Source organism: Sinocyclocheilus anshuiensis, unplaced genomic scaffold (assembly GCF_001515605.1).
Source record: "Sinocyclocheilus anshuiensis isolate Anshui unplaced genomic scaffold, SAMN03320099.WGS_v1.1 scaffold524, whole genome shotgun sequence".
Taxonomy (NCBI): domain Eukaryota; kingdom Metazoa; phylum Chordata; class Actinopteri; order Cypriniformes; family Cyprinidae; genus Sinocyclocheilus; species Sinocyclocheilus anshuiensis.
The window spans coordinates 1,771,642-1,789,203 of NW_015555703.1; the positions used below are offsets into that span (position 1 = coordinate 1,771,642).

At 36.5% G+C, this 17,562-nt stretch overlaps 1 protein-coding gene across 1 annotated transcript; it reads left to right on the forward strand.

Annotated features, from left to right (window-relative positions):
- Positions 1 to 8,610: 8,610 nt before the first annotated feature.
- LOC107671731 (ADP-ribosylation factor 1-like) lies at positions 8,611 to 14,598 on the forward strand. Its single transcript, XM_016464676.1, has 5 exons — positions 8,611 to 8,697; positions 9,598 to 9,768; positions 9,853 to 9,963; positions 12,827 to 12,951; positions 13,034 to 14,598. Exons 2-5 carry the CDS (start codon positions 9,624 to 9,626, stop codon positions 13,193 to 13,195), a joined length of 543 nt encoding a protein of 180 aa, XP_016320162.1. The 5' UTR covers positions 8,611 to 8,697; positions 9,598 to 9,623; the 3' UTR covers positions 13,196 to 14,598.
- The last annotated feature ends 2,964 nt before the right edge of the window (positions 14,599 to 17,562 follow it).

Sequence of the window (17,562 nt, forward strand, 5' to 3'; positions counted from 1 at the left end):
GCCTGCTAGGTACTGAGGTATTTTATTTAGCCCTGAGGAGGACAGGTGTGCTCTGCAACAGCACGAGAGAGGGAATGCCAAAGGTCTTCGAGTTGGAAGCCGCTACAAGTGTTGGCACACAGACAAGACACTGCGTTAACGTAAAAATGAATCGTTCCATTATCAAGGAGTATTTTCATGCTTTAGTCAGTCTTTTGATTCTGATAAAAACAACAGGAGGCTGTAAGTCTCTTTGTGACACATGCACCGTATTGCAGAGTTCTAAAGTGTCAAAAGTGATTCATACTTCACAATCAATGCCACAAATGCAGGATTAAATATAATTAAAGAAATTATCCCCATCAAGGAGAAAAGCCTGTCTATGGGGATTTGATCATATCAAAAGAAGCACTGATGTAATGTGAAATGCAGTGAGGAGACACGCCCGGACCACCTTAGAGCGATGAGATCTCTGACGCTTTAAGAGCTTCTTTAGATGGCTAAACTCCCTTTAACCCCATTAGGGGAATTTGAATGTCGTGTCTTAGCCTTCATCCTGAGAGGACGAAAACCTGTGAGGCAAGTGGAATTGTCTTTGGTCTCAGGTTTGGAATAAAGGTTCCAAAAGGGCTTTTTCAAAGTGGTGCAATAGAAGAATCATTTTCAGTTCCCAAAAAAACTTTCAGTTAAGTTATTAAAAGAACCATCTTTTCATAGTGTGAAGACCATTTTAAAGAACCTTCTGTGCATTGGAAAGGTTCTATGGATTTTTAAGGTTCTTCGTGGAATCATCAATGCCAATAAAGAACCTTTCATTTTAAGAGTGTTGATTTTGTATGGACAAAAAAACACTGAGACATTTCTCAAAATATCTACTTTTATGTTTCACAGAAGAAAGAATGTCATACAGGTTTGGAACAACATGAGGGTGAGAATTTTCAATTTGGTGTAAACTATCCTTTTAAAATATTGAATCTGCAAAGTAAACCAGACATCATGACGATTTTCAAAAGACTGGCTATGAAAGACTAAGGGACCGTGGTGGAAAGTAAACCACAGGTTTCATTTGTTCAGGTGCTACTCTACAACCAGGAAATATCACAATATTCAATAAACTTCCCCCACATGCCTTTACTTCTTTATTACCTCACCCTGACTGCATGGGCCAAGTGGCTGAACACTAGATAGGTGTCATGCAAATGCGGGTGGTGATGTTTTAATGCATTAACGGTTGTGATGTCATGCTTGCAGGAAAAAAAAAAACAGTTTAAACTGCCATTTCATTCATCTTGTCACATTTAACATCATCCACATTTCATTTCCTACTGTATTGTAGAGAAATGAACAGGCACATTGATATGCCAGTTGCTGGTCTTTCATGCTGAGAACTCTCCTCATGTGTTTGCATGAATAGTTAATGACTAAACGTGTCTTCATAAACGTTCACAGCATTGTTGCAGATCAAATCTAACATGGATAGCATTAGATAAATATTATTTCATCAGGTTAGATATTGATTATTTATCACTCAGACCCATCGGTCTCACCTGTCCGCCATGATTGTAGTTTTTTAACACTTTTAATTTCTGTTTGTAGTTCTAATCAAATCCTCGTCCAATGAGCCATGGGTTTTTTGGCATATTAGCCATTAGAGTGCGTACGGATCCACACTTCAAATGTCCACCAAAAATAGCAAACAATCTGGGTACTTTTGGAATACTCATTTTAACATACTACGATTTGGGACACACTAATTCTAAATTCAAATGCTATTTAGGACGGATAGCATGCGAATTGGGGTGCAGTGAAGGTCATGTATTGAAGAAGAAGTTTGGAGTTCTGAAAGTTAACGTTGCATTTTTTTTCCCCCCAAAATATCATGAAATCAGGATTTTCCCAATGTGGCCCATTAAGGCAGTAGCCCCTCACTGCAGAACAAAAGATCCAGGGGGTGTGGTTGGATCCGCATGGGGGTGATTGGTAGGTTTAGGGGTGGAGAAGGGTGGGTTTAGGGATCAGGGGCTGGAGACGGGTAGGTTTAGGTATATGTAAGGTGGGAGGAGTTGGATCTGGATCCAACCACGCCCCCTGGATCTTGTGTTCTGCAGATTCAGTATTCAGAGCAAAAGAGTATGTTTCGAGCTGTGGGAGGAAACTCAACGCAATGACAGAGAAATATTGCAAAGGCTGTGCACGTTTCTTGACGTGACTGCGGAAGTGGTGCAAAATGCGATGTAAATCCCCTTAACGACCTTTCAGGCTATCAGTAATCAGCACACAAAGCTGATGTGGCAGCCGACACTGAGAGGCGCAATTATTTGCGCTGTACCCAGCCCCTCTCAACGGTGGCCCCTACTGTGCGAGGCGTGGTGTAGAGTGCCCAACGACTCCTGCTGCCAACAAGGCGAGCCAGCGAGGGAAGGGGAGGCGTGGTCATAACGCTGTTTGTTTCCTAACCTGGACATCTTTAGGTTCTTTTGTAGCACGATCTTTGGGCATCTGAGAACAGAGGGGTGCTTCCACGTCTGTCAGCCTTCGTCAAAAAGCAACACGCTAACTCGCTTCCCATTATGCGATTTAGCAAGTTTCGTTGTTCCTGTGCCTGGTCAGTTCTTTACAATGAGAACAAATAGCAATGCACTTTTGCTATTGTCGTCGTTCACGTTATTATGATGACAGACACGCCTAGCGCACCAGGCGGTGAGTTGCTTCACCAAAATCTCAATTGACAAAGCCAGCACGGCTCACATTTGACACCCCAAACTCATCTCAATGCATACACATTCTCCCACAAACCCCTTGAAAAACACGCTGTTCTCACACTGTGCAATATTCTGCTCTCTAGGTCCCGTCTCAGAGGGGAACGTGGTTGTACCCTACTGAGCTGCCAGCCCCATTTCCTACTGAGAGGCCCGTTTTGTCCCTTGGCGGTCTTCCTCCATTGAAGCGGCGCTCCATGCTACCAGTACACAAATCTAAGGGGATTATCTTCTTTTTGTGGTGAGTGACCCTATAAATAAAACCTGCAGCACAGATTGATGAGCCTGTCCACAACTATTTGCTGTTGTACATATTTAACCTTAAGTTATCGTTGCTCTCTAATGCTAATGAATTTATTAAGATGAGTGACAAATATGTGTTGGAGAGTGTGCTAAGTAAAGAATAATTGATGATGGACAGATGAATTATTGAAAATTGCATTCAGTTATTCCACCTATATATTTCACTTACACCATTTTTCAGGAAAGTCATTAGGTTAACTAGATTTCTCAACGACGAGGTGGTAACGTCAATATTATTCAATAAAGAAAACTAACTATGTGTCACAAAACATAGTATGTTGAAAAGAGTATGCCAAAAATCTCCAGATGGCCTGCTATTTCCTGTAAATTTTCGAAGTGTGGATCCATACACACTTTAAAGGGTTAGTTCACCCAAAAATTAAAATTCTGTCATTAATTACTCACCCTCGTGTTGTTCGAAACCCGTAAGACCTTCGTTCATCTTCGGAACACAATTTAAGATATTTTTGATGAAATCTGAGGGCTCTCTGACCCTCCCATAGACAGCAAGGTAACTACCACGTTCAAGGTCCAGAAACGTACCAAGATGATCGACAAAGTAGTCCGTGTGACATCAGTGGTTCAACTGTAAAGTTACCAAGCTAGTCGAAGTCTCTACTGCGTCACTTGTGGATGTGCGTTCACGACAGTACCATGACGTGAGCGTGTGGCGGCGGAATGGAATAAAGTCATATTTTTGTTTATTTTTGCTCAAAAAAGTATTCTTGTAGCTTCGTAACTTTACAGTTGAACCACTGATGTCACACGGACTACTTTGTCGATCATCTTGGTACTTCTATGGACCTTGAACGTGGTAGTTACCTTGCTGTCTATGGGAGGGTCAGAGAGCCCTCAGATTTCATCAAAAATATCTTAAATTGTGTTCCGAAGATGAACGAAGGTCTTATGGGTTTGGAACAACATGAGGGTGAGTAATTAATGACAGAATTTTCATTTTTGGGCGAACTAACCCTTTAATGGCTACTACTGCCCTCAACCTATTGCGCTTTGGAGGTTCGGTTCAGAAATACAAACACAAATAAAAACAACTACAAGCATGGTGGATGTGCACGAGACCAAGGGTGAAGTAGAGATGTGCTAAAAGGGGTTTGTGCTATTCAATATCTAACCTTATAAAAAATATATATATATATTTAACGTAATCTGTGCTAAATTTCTTCTGCACAGATAACATCAGGACAACAGATAACATTTCATTTCATGTAAATGCATTGTTATGGAATAATTATGAGCAGAGTTCTCACCATAAAAGACCCACGACTGGCAGACCAATGTGACACTTGTTTTCTATCCAATAAATCAAACGCAGGAAGAAATACAGGAGATGGAAACATAGAAACAATGGGCGTTAATATAAAATAAGAGTCCATGGCAAAAAAATATATATATAAAAAATAAAAAGATAATAAAAACACAGGAAAGAAATGTACTTCTCAGATGGGATGACAACAGTGTTTAGAGTGTGCAAATGTCTCTCTGTGTATGAGAGAGAGTGGCAGCTTTTCATATAAGCTATATTAAAATTATTCCAGAAATAAAACTTTGGCCTGGTGATATGGAACTGTAATGTGGTCAAGACCTGGAACTTACAGTATTTATAGCTGTACAATTATTGTAAAATTATACAACAGTTAGTTCCGATCCTCAAATGTGATTGGCCAAGAAGTGTTCTGAAGAGAGCTCTGAGACTTTTAACTTTTTTTATCAATCCGCTTGTCTTTGTTTGAGCGTACCAGAAAGGCTGTCGGTCTGTGCCAATGTTATTTTGAGATACTACTTCTTAGTTTTTATTAATATTTTGAATTAGGTTTATTTTATATTTTCCGTTTTCATTTTAATTTGACATTTTTAGTCATTTGTGTTGTGTTTTTGTCATTTTTAGTAGTTGAGGAATGTTGCCTTGGCAACTAGCTAAAATTTAAAAAAAAAAAAATATTTATTTCCGTTAACATTTATTTTATTTGAAGTAATGTTTTATGTGTTTAAGTTAACTATAATAACCCTGGTCTGTGTTTTATAGTGTTGGGAATTTTGACCCTTTCAGCAGGTTGCACCAGGTTATCATCACTTTGTTAGTTTAAAAACTCAGCCAATTAGATCAAAAACAATATTTCACTCAGGAAGGAAACACCGCTTCTGTGTGTAGCTTGGAGATGGACAGCGGTTGAGTTTGAAAAGACAGTATCAAAATATTTTTCAATATTAACTTCCATTTTATTTACTGTTGTATAAAAGCAGTATCACAGCAGTAACCATGCTGTTGTTCAGCAGCACAACACCACTGTGATACTGCTAAAATAATTAACAACTTAAAACGTCTCTCAGCTAATTAGAATCAAGTATTCAGCAGTGGGTTTAAATTCCACAGTGGAAAAATCACACATGAAACATAGGATAACTAATAACTCCCTGTCTGCTTGGATGCTGTATGGAGATTATTTTTCTTCTGTGATTATGAAATAATGATTGTTGACTATAAATTATAGTATTACATAGATTAAATAACTAACCACCATCTACTTCTATTTTTGTCTTTTTTGTTTTTGTTGCTGTTGGTCCAATAAGTGACATGAAGACATGATTATTTTAACCTTATTCTGCCATTTTTAGAACTCTTTATTGTTTAATGTTTTAGGAATATGCCATATTTATTTTGATAACGAAGTGCAGACTTCTTTGTGGTTAGTACATGAGCTTCAACACACAGTTATGTTGACATGCAAATATCTTACTCACTGTTTCCATTACAGTGAACTGAGTGAATCCAGTGGCTTTTGTTGTCTTTGTTGTTGAAGAAGCAGAATTTGACACAAAGCCATTCAGGTGTTTTGCTGAAAGTGAACCTTTCAGAATCGCTCTCTTCATCTGCTGCTGTTGGGAGGGAGATGCAGCTCCTGTTGTCACTGATTCCAGATCTTTCCACTTCGATTTCACCCTGAACAGAACTTTGTTGCTGTTGGATCTGGTTCATTTGATCTTAGGTGCATTTATTAATATGACTCCAGGATATTGATTGCGTGTAACTGTGCTGTCTGCTTTCGAGACATTACAGAACTATGTTGCTTCTCACAAAAGTTTGTTGTGCCACTGAAATTTTTGGTTTACTTATTTCACACCTAACATAGCTGCCCAAGTTTATATTGGTTTATATATTACATTTATATAACCAGCCGTATGTATTGTGACATATTGTAAAACGTGTATTGTAATGTTTCTTTGTTTTTTAGCTGTTAAGAATGAACTTGGAACCTGGAACATATGATCACTATTCAAAATTATTTGCAAACATATTTCCTAACAAAATAGTATTGAGTTTATTATACATTCTCAGGGGAAAAAAAGGTACAAAAGTTGTCACTGGGGCGGTACCTTTTCAAAAGGCATACCTTTGTACCTAAAGAGTCCATATTAATACCTACAGTGTACATATTAGTACCTAAAGAGTCCATATTGGTTCCTTAAAGGTACATATTAGTACCTAAAAGGTACAAAAGTGTACCTTTTGAAAAGGTACCGCCCCAGTGACAGCTTTTGTACCTTTTTTTCTGAGCGTGTAACACTGCTTGAATGTACTTTAAATAAATAATATAATGTAGAATGTGACGCATTGCATCTTGAAGAATAAAAATGCGTCATAATTGTGGCATATCAGTGAGACTCACATACCTACATATGTAAATAATGTTAGCCCTCACATTTTTTATTTTTTTTAAGGAACACAATGTATATTTGTCACCTCACAGATGTTACTGTTTTCATTCCCTGCTGTGATCTCGCTATGCTGCCCCCTCTGGTGGACTGATTCATTTACTAACTCCTGCAAACACAAAGCAAAAACCATCAACATAAACTGATCTGAGAATTTGCCTAAACTAAACAAAAAAACAGGCTTTTGGCTTCAAAAAAGTACTTGTTCAAAAATGTAAATGAGGGAAAAGTTGTTGGAGATCCACAACAGAGTAGATTTAAGTTGGAAAAATCCAGTGCCAGTCCAGTTTTTAGCTGTGTGACATAACTAACTGTTCATTTAATTTTTTAGATATGATATGCACATCCCATTTAATTAAATTGTAATATGTGGGCCCATATAGTATACCACATAACGGTAGTGACATTGGCCATTGAACAAACCATATTGGTTAACCACTAGTTTTTATGCTACATGCAAATAAAGGCAATGTTGTCATAGTTAACGTGGGTTATGTCGATCTTCATTTATCTAAACATGACATTATGAAAAATACTACTTATATTTAATATATTATATATAATATTCATTTTTAGGTTGCATTTTTTAACATCAACATCAATCTACTGCATAATGGTTCAGCAATAGTAAGTTGTTTGTCCTTAGTATCCATATGCACCTGCTGTCACCTCCAACACAAGGAAGCATTGTGCTTCTTCATTGCACTATTACTATTTCTGTGCCAGCGTGGAGAAGACGGGGAGCTGAGGTCTCAGACTTCCAGCCCCAGAGGTGCAGCAGCTGTTAGCCTGGCCTTGAGAAAGCCTCGTGAAAGACAGCTGTCTGGGGGAAAGTGAGCTTGCTTTCAACATGCTACACACATGAATTAGCCCCTTTGCATGCATAAGAAGCAATGCTTTACTTAAAACGTCTGCAGAGCAGGAATATTAAAAAGGACATTTCTGGTTTACAAATATTTTGTTCATCTCAAAAAGGAGAAATTATGAAACAGTTGCCTAAATATAAATTCAAGCACTGAATGAAAGACAAGCATTGCCAACAAAGGATGCTGAGCAATGAGCTTGATTATACATCTATTTCAAATGTGATCAATTAAACAGTATTATAGTCGCACTTTTTCACATCTCTTTTTTAATATTATATAATTTTATATTATTGTTGTTGTTGATGATGATGATGATGTTGTTACTATTTAATGGAATGAGCACCAAAAATGAAATTTTACACTTTTGTATCTTTATTGCTGTAATATAAATGCTAAGACAATCATTATAGCTATTATTACCTTTTCTTTGAGCATTTTGAAATACTAGCATACGCTTTTATCCAAAGCGACGTACAAATGAGGACAATAGAAGCAATCAAACCAACAAAAGAGCAATAATATGTAATAATATACAAGTCACACAACGCCGTACACGTAGCAAGTTTTTTTTTTAATTAATATTATTTATTTATTTTTTATAATAAATTAAAAAAAACACAGAATAGAAAACATTCTGACAAACAAACAAAACGGCATTAAATCATATGCCAGGGAGCAAGACAATAATGTATATTTTGAACAGATTCACAGTCTTTACAGCTTTCTTATTAGTAGAGTCAGAAATCAAACACATGTAGAGTTTTAAATCTTCAAGAAAATTTCTATAGAAAGGCTTACGTTTGCAATGTACATTTATGTATAACAAATGTAGCCAAGAACAAAATAAGGTTGAATAAATAAAAACATCCTAGACATCCTGTATATCCCAGAATAACATTTTCATATTTCAAAGAGATATCAGGAATTATATCACGAAAAACACTGGGACGCAGCAATGTGTTTATCACCTTCTCGGCGGAAGTGATGCATGACGCACTGACGTCGCCGGAAACCCGCCATCTTGCGGTAAGAAACGCCTTGAAGTTGAGGAAACTTGAACTGTGAGTTTTTTAGTTTTTAAAAACGTATTTTAGTTCAACTTTAACTATAGTACCACCATGGTAACAAACGATAAATACTATTATGTGATGTGGTGCCCGTGTAAAAAAAAAAATAGTATGAGAATTTGTGAGTTAATCGGAATGAAATCCTTTCAGATGTGACAAAGGAAACAACAATGTGTTGACTTCAGTCAGCTTCACTTCTGAACTAACTAACTAATGTTGCATAGATGATTTAATACATAAACTTGTTTTAGCTGTTGAGCTCAACTTTGTTATTAAATACGGTGTATTGTAGCGCCTTTAATAATCAACAACAAAAACTATTTTAGCCAACTTAACGTACTGTTTTCAATTATTATAGAGACCTGAAGATCATATCTGACAAGTTAAGCCTCACTGTTTACTAAACTGATAATATATCATTCAAAGTTAGAATGGATCTGTATTCTGTACTATTGCCCCTGAACATTATTAATTTAATAATTCTTGCCCAAACTGTTGAGTTAGATCAGCTTTATTATAAAATTATATGATTGTAAAGTGTTTGTGTTTGTGTGTGTGTTTGTGTGTTTGTGTGTGTGTGTTTGTGTTTGTGTGTGTGTTTGTGTTTGTGTGTGTGTGTGTGTTTGTGTGTTTGTGTGTGTGTGTTTGTGTTTGTGTGTGTGTTTGTGTTTGTGTGTGTGTGTGTGTTTGTGTGTTTGTGTGTGTGTGTTTGTGTGTGTGTGTGTGTGTGTGTTTGTGTGAATCAGGTATGCTTTGTCATTATGTGGATTTGAGTGACAAATATAAATTTAGCCACTTTGTTCATAACTGTCAAGCATATGTGTTCAGCTGGTATATAAGTTTGTTATCGGTGGATAATGCCTTTTAGTGAGCTTTTGTCCTGTTCTGTTTCAGTGGAGTGAAAAAGGCGTCTGTCAAACATGGGCAACATATTTGCAAGCCTCTTTAAAGTCTTCGGCAAGAAAGAGATGAGAATTCTTATGGTGGGTCTCGATGCTGCTGGAAAGACGACGATTCTGTACAAGCTGAAGCTGGGGGAAATTGTTACCACCATCCCAACAATCGGTAGGTGACTCGGATCTGTTTTGCTAATATTAGAGCCTGAAAAGCGAGTTAATGCTTATATTTGGTTTCTGTTTCGTGTTCAAGGTTTTAATGTTGAAACTGTGGAGTACAAGAATATAAGTTTCACAGTTTGGGATGTCGGTGGTCAAGATAAGATTCGACCATTGTGGCGCCATTATTTCCAGAACACACAAGGTACGACTTTTTCCTCAGAAATACAGTATGTTGTGTTAGATTTGGGAAGTCCAGTTCAAGAATTTCCAACATGGTTTACAGTTAGCTGATTGTTATCTCAGAATAAACCTAGACAGAATGAATCTGCATGTTTGGAGGGTTTTTGTCAGTATTGACTACTTGCACTGAGCTTCATGACACACTTCCGTTTTATGTGATTTATGTATATTTTCAATGTGCTGTAGCCACCTAGTTGACTAAATACGACTTCAAATGAGTGTCAGCAAGAAGACTTAAAAATCTGGACATTTTTAGGGAGATGAAAAGAGATATTCTGATGAATAATATCAGAACGACCCTTTATTTATTCGTATTAAACATTTTAATCACTCAGTTTCTTTCAATGGCAATCATTTCACTGTATGTAATTTACATGTTCATGCAAATTCTTAATTAATATTCATAGTAGTAGTGCTGTCAGTGTGTTACTGTTTAGGATTAATTAAAATATGTTTAACTTAATAAAATTTTTAAAGCAGTTACCACGTTCATTCAGACTATTTTAAAAGACTGGAATAAGAGCACAACACGCAACACACAAGCAAATCCTGTTTATCAGTCAAATTGATTTATAAACGGAAACTCAACGGGTATGAAATATAATCCGTAATTGAAAAACACTGTTAATGAGAAGATAAGCACTACTGCTGCAGGTTAGGAGGGAAGTATATGCATTTATTATTCAGAATGCACATTTGGAAAAGAAAATATATTTATATTTCATCAGGTTCAATATAATTTATGTTAATGCAGAAAACAAGATTCATTGTTGTAACTGACAACCCTAAAATGTAGTAATAAATTAATCTGCTTTCTCCTGTGTTACTGTCTGTATGTAGATGCGCTGAACACTGTTACTAGAAACACCTGAGCTGTATTGCGTAGAACGTGGAAGTAGTTGTGCAAGTAGTCCATTGTGTCTGGTATTTTGTGATAATGACTGATTTATTTGCAGCTACTTGCCAAATAATGAAATGAACATGATAGTAATTTGAGTTGAAATAATTTTTTTTATGTGAGAATAAAGCGAGTGTTACAAGATAAATGGGCTTTCAAGTGATTACAATTTTTAATCTAATAATTAGTAACGTGATGCAATCTAATTAATCACATCCTTTTTGGATGAAAAATTACTCCCAGAAGGTAGTAATTATCATGTTAAATTAGAAAAGCATTGAATAAGACAGAAACAGACATAGTGCTTTAGAAATAAATATTTTGATTCAACATGGCTTAAATAATAATAAATGGATATTAATGGGTCTTTTTTTTTTTTTTATTGGGTATTGAAATATGAAATGATACTAAAACCACCAATAGGTGGCAGCAAGTCACTGTCTTAATGAGTGAGTCATTCAGTCATTCACTCAGGCGATTCGTTCAAATGGCAGATTCGCTCAGAAACAAAGCACAGTGACTGTCTTTATGGCCGTTTACACCAAAACGCATCTTAATACCAGGTGTAAACAGGGCCTATGAATGAGCTTGGAGATGCACAAAAGTTCTGCTGCATCTTTGTTTGGAACTCTTTTTGTTGGTGTAATTGATCAATATAGAGACAACATTGTGCCTAAAATGTAACACTATTAACTTCTTGTTTAACTTCTTGTTTATTGAACTTAAATTAGGCCTGGGCGAAAGGGCGACCTTCTTTGATAACGATATAAAAAATGTTCGATATAGTGCACGATATAGGCACATGCTATGAGTGACGCAGACAGCACACACAAACACGAACACATGCTGAATTGAATGCTGTGCCTGCCTGTGATGAGGAGATTGTGAATAAAAAAATGAATATCAATGACTATTTGTTCATTTGTCTTAGGTCAAAGCTGTCAAAGTTTTTCTTCACGGAAGCTTTTTGTTTAAAGAGCTAATAAAATAATTCAACTCAAATTAAAAAAATTTACCAAAATATTTACTTATGTGGCAAGTAGCCATGTAATAAACCATGTAATATGGTAGTTATTGCAAAAAAAAACTTATAGAGTGATACAGGACTGCTCTGCTTTGAGTAGAAAGTAGTCTACTCATAATATATTAAAAAAATATGAAGATACATTAGCTCTGACTGATTTTAAATCGTAATTTTGGCCACCCCTGAAATGGGTCATACAATTAACATTACCTGAGCAGTTAAATTAAGCACACTATAAAACCACGCTCATTCAGGGACCTGCATTTATTGCATGGGTGGAGAAATAACATAATGTGTTTAAAATGCATATACACAGGGAGACGAGGAGACACATTCCCGTTCACACCTGGTGTTTTATTCCATCTCTCTTGTCCACTTTCAACCACTTCTGTCCTGATTTCTTTGAGGGAAAGGTCTATGGGCGGGTCCCTCTGTTTTTTGTCAGAACACCAGGGGGAGGGTTGAATGTCGATGCGCATTAATATTAGGTCAGATTTCTGCTGCTTGTGGTGTTAGTGAAGAAAGATGCTGCAGAAAGTTGTGTACATGTATATGTATGGGCTTTTTCAGCTATTTTGATCCAGTAGACGAAATAAGCTCACACAAAGTTCATATGCTCGCAAAATGAGACGACAGCAAAAAACGAGCAGCCGCTTTCGTTTCTGCAATGATAACTTCAAGACCTCCGCAAAACGCTTTGGGTTCATGCTAGAAGTCAGGACTGGTGGAAGAATATTGTGCTCGGTACGTTTACTAATGACCAATGGCTGAAACGGTTTCGTATATTATATACGGTCATTATACAAAATGTTTTGTGTAATTGATCTGTTGTCAGTGCCATTTATAGCCCTTTCAGTCACTCACACCAGTCTATTAATCTGCTTTTTTTGTTTTTTTTGTTAGGTCTGATCTTTGTGGTTGACAGCAATGACAGAGAGCGTGTGAATGAAGCACGAGAGGAGGTGATGAGGATGTTGGCTGAGGATGAGCTCAGGGAAGCAGTCCTGCTTGTGTTTGCCAACAAACAGGTACTAACAGCTTTCAACTGATTACATGCACTTCTTTCCAGTTGTACGTTCTTATGCATTTGACAATGTGTTTATCCGACAGGACCTACCGAATGCCATGAACGCTGCAGAAATCACGGACAAGCTGGGGCTGCATTCGCTCCGGCACAGGAACTGGTATATTCAGGCCACATGCGCCACAAGCGGCGACGGCCTCTATGAAGGACTCGACTGGTTGTCCAATCAACTGAAAAACCAGAAATAATGACCTCACTGTTCTGATCTTCCTTAGTTCGATATTCTCAACACTTGCTTTACTCTTTTGTTTTTAAAGAAACGGTGCTGGAAGCTGCGCTCATTTCAAACCCCATTAACACGGAAGAATAGGGCCCTACAGCGGGAAGAACGTTGTCAAAGTGTTGCTCTCTTGTTTTAATGTAAATAGTTTTTTGTTGGGAGGCAGCTTTTTGAGCACCATTATGCAAAATAGATTGTCTTTCATAGTTTATCTGTCTTTTTTTCCCCGTTCTTACTGTTTGAGTCAATGGAAAGAGTTTTAAGAACGTCGCTTCTGTAAACTCTGTCAGGTCTCATTTGAATCTTGCACATGTATTATTTTATTGTGCTTATAATAGACTCTCTTAGATGTACTGTAAACGAAGCTGTTATGTTTGTCTTGAACGGAGTACAGGAAATCAAACTTCACAGACACTACCTGCACATATAACGGCTCAGTTTTGAGGAAAAGAAACCAAAAACGATTACACTGTCTTTTGTGACCTCTAGCTTTACTGTCATGATGCTTTAGGAGCTATAGAGTTGTGAAGATAGCTACACAAAGATTTATGAGATTCCCAAAACACAACAGATGTTTCGTTGTGAGTTTGTGGGAGAAATGTTGGTGTGGCTCAGGTTAATCATGGTTTGTAGTAGGGTAAAGTAAAACATTCAGGCACGTAACAGTAATGAGTTTTTTTAAGGGTACTGGAGGTTGTTTCATGAAAACAATGTGAGAATATAAATGGAATTGTTTTACAAAGATAGGCTTCATTTTCTATATGCAAAATATTGCGTTTATTTTATTTTTGGGTGGTGAAATGTGACCTGAACATTTTGTTTTTTAAAGATTCAACCAGAAAGAGAAACTGAAACATTGGTTTTATGCATCTAGCATTAAATTTCATGTTTTGACACACTGTTTAAGTGTTACTTTCTATTTCATATTTTGGACTCAAAATCTAACCACCACTAGGAATAAACAACAGCCTCATCTATCCACATGCAATAACTTAAGACATAACCTGAAAGCATATCTTAAGAGTGTTGGCATGTAAATATCAATGACAACTGTTTGAGCTTTCTGTTGTGCATGTAGAAGTTATTTTTCCCACCAAAAAAAGCTGTGGTGGTTTTACGGTAAACAGAGACTCCCGTTTCAGATTAACAACCTTCCTGGTCAATGTTAGGGCTGATGGTTTAAAAGTTACTTTATTATTTATCTTTTTTCTCTCTCTTTCCCAATTAACCTCTAATTTGGTAGACACTGATTACTTTGGGTTAAAATTATGTGAATCTCTTAGCAAATTATTTTATAGTGTGACTCTTAATCCAAGGTTGTTGTTTTTTTGACAGAAATGCACTGTAATTAAAGATATTAGTATAACTGGACTTACTGTTGCCCTCTTGTTATTCTGAAGCAGCTCTGAAATAAATCATGACTGCAGTGACTTCAGTAATTGAACAAGGTAGCTTATAACTAAAAAAAGAAATAAACATGGTGTTTAAACATTAGAATTTACATTAGTTATTTAAAAAGAAAAATTCATCCTCAGTCCAAAACCTTATAATAAAGTTGTAATTTCTGTTTTTAGGGTATACTAAAGCTAAATTGAAACCTAAGTACCGTCTGAAACTTGCTTTTGTATGTAGGGTTGTGTAGTTTAGTTGGAATAGTTTTATCACTTTTACACTCTTCGGACAAAAAAACATACACACACACATTGCAGTATTCAAAAAAAAGCCTGCAACATGACATTTGATGTTTTGTTTTTCCTGTGATCACCATAGAGAAAGACGTATGTAAACCACTTTGTAGCTAGTTTTACAGTAAACTGAGAAAATATGAACAATTCTGTACCACAACAAAATTGCATAATGTAAAATTTGTCATCAATTACAGTTACTAGTGGCTTAAAAATGTGTTTGTTTGGGGTTTTTTTTCTTTCCAGAAAATCCAGTTTATTTACTTGGAAGTGTGACGATACCATCCTTTCTGTATAGTAGTCTCCAGGTACCAACTTGCTGCTTTCAGTGCTTTCTCGTGAGTATCGTGTTTGCTCTCTGATGAACGTCAAAGGTTTTCCATTTACAACATGTTTTTACAGCGTTGAGCAATGTAGCCAATCACAGACATGTCTTTCTATGACTATTCTTCACAGGCATATGAATGTTTACATAGCATGTAATTGCCTATATTTTAACTAGGAATTCAAATGGAATGATTTCACTATAGAAAAGTATATAGAAAATGTCTGAAATGTACATCTAAATCATGGTATTACTGAATAATAACACATGAATTACAGTAAGTATTTAAAAATAAAAATAGTAATACTAGTAACATGTCACTCTGGTCTTTGTGCCAATTCTGGTAGCCCATCTTACGCCAAGGGTCTAATTTCACCTTTTCCCCTAAAAATACAAACTATAAATTCTACAAATCTAAAAACAAACAAAAAAGACAATAAAACTTTCCTATTCATAGTATAATACAATGCCATGGATCAGTATTTTACAGATAAACAAAATTAGATCAGTTAACCTCAAAATGGTTTCAGCTGACTACATTTCACAAATGATGCTATTCAGATGAAATGGCCATCAAATATGTTGAGATTTTGAGCAATCTATGAAATAAAATATAAATTAAAAGGGAGAAATCTTACCCCGTCTTACCCTATAAATTCACAAAACATTCATTCCGAATTTATATACTGCAGCCTCTAGTCTAGAAGGTTAACACACTATTGCAGGGGTCACCAAACTCGGTCCCGGAGGGTCGGTGTCCTGCAGAGTTTAGCTCCAACCCTAATCAAGCTCTTGCTAGCTATACTAGAAACTTTCAGGCAGGTGTGTTGAGGCAAGTTGGAGCTAAACTCTGCAGGACACCGGCCCTTCGAGACCAAGTTTGGTGACCCCTGCTCTATTGCATATTTGTGTTTGCACTATGGAGATCGTCAAAGATGTTTGTATTTACAATGTGTGCACAGCGTTGAGCAATACAGCCAATTTCTTGAACGCAATGGCCAATCAGAGCTTCACTGATTATAAAGGAAATTTATATTAAAGGTTTAGTTCACCCAAAAATGAAAATTAGTCCATAAATTACTTACCCTCCTGTTGAAAAAACCAGCATATGCTGTTTAGGTATGTTTTGATACTGGTTTAAGATGGTCCTTTGCTGGTTTATGCTGGTCCTTTGCGCCGTGTGAGACACTTTTTTTTTATGGATGGGCGCTTTTTATTTAACTTCTTTTGGACGGACGCATGCAACACCTGCTGAGTGCCATGAAACAGCTTGAAAGATCAAAGACAATTTTTAATATACCTCCGACTGGATTCGTCCGAAAGAAGAAAGTCATATACAACTAGGATGACTTGAGGGTGAGTAATTTATGGACTAATTTTCATTTTTGGGTGAACTAACCCTTTAAGCTACTTTGTGAGATCGCGATGAACTGAGTGTGATTATAAAGGGATTATTTAGTGATTATGAAGGGAGCGCACTTTCTAGGCAATATAATCCAGTCAGAATTTGATTAAAAGTTTTGTTTTTCATGCTGCCAATCACTCGAAATTGTGATGAATGACATCGTGATAACCATAGCATTGGACAGGATATATATATATGTCAATATACTGTGTATATATATATATAGCACAAATATATGTCAAAATAGATGTGCATTAAGAGTACGTTTACACAACATCCTAAAAAAACACAACGTGCCTTTTCATTTTTCACGTACAGATGACAACATTACCAAAATTATCCATTCACAAGGATACACAAAAACAACATAAAATGCTGTATTATGCATGCCGGGCCAGTAGTTGGCGATGCCACTTTGTAAAGAAACAATAGTAATACGCATACACATGACATCACAGTTTTCACAAATTCGCATTTTTATGTAGTTTACACGGAGAAGATAACGGTATAGTTTTGAAAAACGTGCACTTTGAAACCAGTTTTCAAAACGCTGTTGTCATGTAAATGAACAGCCATAACGCATAAAACGTTTTCCATTTTTAGTTAAAAACAGTAGCTGCGTTTCCATTACCCTTCAAATTGCACAAATTAAAATTGAAAATTGAAAATATGCCTAATGGAAACGCGTCAATTTCTCAAAATCTCCCATATATGGCAAAAAAGTTTTTACACTCGCATGAGGTGGTTTTTCAGGCAATTCAAAAAAGGAATATTTTGCAAAACTGCAATGGAAACTTTTTTTTTCGCATTTACAGGTCACATGGCGTATGTAAAAAGTCGTATGATCATTCTTCAATGTACTATAACCTCCAAGAAACGCTTCATACGTGGCCGCTCTCCAGTATAAGGCGCTTTCCCTA